The sequence below is a fragment of the Gekko japonicus genome, unplaced genomic scaffold (genome assembly GCF_001447785.1).
Source record: "Gekko japonicus isolate JY-2015 unplaced genomic scaffold, Gekko_japonicus_V1.1 scaffold3937, whole genome shotgun sequence".
NCBI classification, from domain to species: Eukaryota; Metazoa; Chordata; class Lepidosauria; order Squamata; family Gekkonidae; genus Gekko; species Gekko japonicus.
In genome coordinates, this window is record NW_015168781.1 from 53,124 (window position 1) to 55,346 (window position 2,223).

Genomic DNA, 2,223 nt, shown 5'->3' on the forward strand with positions numbered 1-2,223 from the left:
GGTCAAAACCCAGGGCCTTTTTTTGGAGCAGGAACTCCTTTGCATGTTAGGCCACACACCCCTGATGTAGCCAATCCTAATGAGTTTCTGCTGTTGGGTGTGGCCTATTATACTAATGAGTTCCTGCTGGGCGTGGCCAACTCGGGAGCCAGCCGGAACTCCGTTCCTGTGCGTTCCTGCCCCAAAATAGCCCTGGACTTAATGCACTGCTCGTTGAAAAGGCCATATGATAGAGAGGGGAAATCGCCCCTGGCTGATCGTGTGGTATTATTTTGATAGCTGAAACCCCCCCACAAGGTCCTTATCTCCTCCCCTCCAAAATCTTCCTGGCCCTGAGCCCAGCCAGGAATGGGGAGAGGCCGTGACTCAGTGGTAGAGCATCTGCTTGGCCTGCAGAAGGTCCCAATCCCCAACATCTCCAATTGAAAGGATGTGAAAGACTTCTGCCTGAAATCCTGGAGAGCAGCGGCCTGTCTGAGTAGACAGTATGATGGACCAAGTAGAAGAAGAAGAGATTGGATTTATACCCCGCCCTTAACTACCCAAAGGAGTCTCAGAGCGGCTTACAAACTCCTTTCCCTTCCCCTCCCCACAACAGACCCCCTGTGAGGTAAAAGAAGAAGAAAAAGAGATTGGATTTATACCCCGCCCTTCACTACCCAAAGGAGTCTCAGAGCGGCTTACAAACTCCTTTCCCTTCCCCTCCCCACAACAGACCCCCTGTGAGGTAAAAGAAGAAGAAAAAGAGATTGGATTTATACCCCACCCTTCACTACCCAAAGGAGTCTCAGAGCGGCTTACAAACTCCTTTCCCTTCCCCTCCCCACAACAGACCCCCTGTGAGGTAAAAGAAGAAGAAAAAGAGATTGGATTTATACCCCGCCCTTCACTACCCAAAGGTGTCTCAGAGCGGCTTACAAACTCCTTTCCCTTCTGCTCCTTTTCCAGACAGCTCTTATCAGAACTACGGCTTGCCCAAGGCCATCCAGCCAGGTGCAAATGGAGGAGTGGGGAATCAAACCCGGTTCTCCCAGATTAGAGTCTGCACATTTAACCACTACACCAAACTGGCTCACGTATATGGCGGCTTCATGTGTTTGTTAGGTTAGAGGCCACTGTTGTGCCAGATTTTGGCTTATAAGGTTAGGCTTGCTTTTTTGAGGCATTGTACGTAAGCAGCCGTCTTGATTCAAGAAATGATGAAACTCCTTTCTGCCTTGAGATAGGAAAGAGAAAGGTTGGGTTGTAACAGCGTCCCTGACTGCCTTTGTGCACATTTCACCCACAGGGTTGAACGTCGCTGCGAACTTCGGCAACCAAAGGTAAAAACATATGAACCCCATCGAAGGGACGCCTTTGAGAAGTACTTGAAGAGCAAGAAGGCTCTGCCCCCAGATAATGGCGGAGTGTTTTATTCAAAGAAGCAGGGGCCCTTTGGTACTCCTTCTGATACACCATGTTCATCACGGAGGAGCTCTGGTTGTGGCTGGGACATCTTGCGCCGCAGCGCACTGGGCCCAGGGCAAGGGTACACCAATTATGGTATGGAGGAGGAGGAAGTCTACCATGTCTGAGCTACCAGCCCCAGAACCCAGGGATTTCTTTCTGGCTTCAGTGCAGAGGACGCACTGTAGTACATCCAACAGTTCCGGTAACGGCTGTTCTGACAGGCATCAGCAATTGTTTGGAACTCGCAACTGCTGCGAGCGACACACAGAAGAGCCTTTGAGTGGAAGCAAGCGCGCCGATCTTGAAGCCGTAGCACAACCCCAGCAGAACTTTGGAGATGACCTCTGTCATGGCATGTCCTAGGGGACAAGGACTTTTCCAGAGCCTTCCAGAACTGTGTACGGATCTTGGTTTCAGTGGTGGCCTACTTTTGCCGGCGGTAGTGGACAGTGGCACTTTGAAACCGAAGCCACTTGTGTATTTTACGAGCTAATAACGTTCATAATTTTGTATTGCTCTAAGCAGAAATGGGGAGGGAGGGGGAGCAGCGTGGGTATAGCCTGATTTCACCAGCTCTTGGGATCGTGGATGGGAGACGACCAAGGCAGAGGCTCTGCAGAGGAAGACAATGACCAGACCACCTCTGCTTCGCACTTGCCTTGCAGGTTCCTTGCTGGGTTCATCACAGGTTAGTTGTGAGATGGCGGCACTTGCGTGCGGACATAAGCAGAAAGGGATTGTCTAGGAATCACATGGACCAGTTGCATGCACCGG

General features: G+C 51.0%; 1 protein-coding gene across 1 annotated transcript in view; it reads left to right on the forward strand.

The window, feature by feature from the left end:
- The window catches only part of LOC107114251 (transient receptor potential cation channel subfamily V member 6-like), a gene marked incomplete at its 5' end in the record, with an annotated part of 16,564 nt that extends 14,682 nt beyond the window's left edge, over positions 1-1,882 (forward strand). The window contains one exon of the mRNA XM_015415692.1: positions 1,289-1,882. Within this exon, the coding sequence (XP_015271178.1) occupies positions 1,289-1,574 (286 nt within the window). The remainder of the gene's footprint in view (positions 1-1,288) is intronic.
- Between the last annotated feature and the right edge of the window lie 341 nt (positions 1,883-2,223).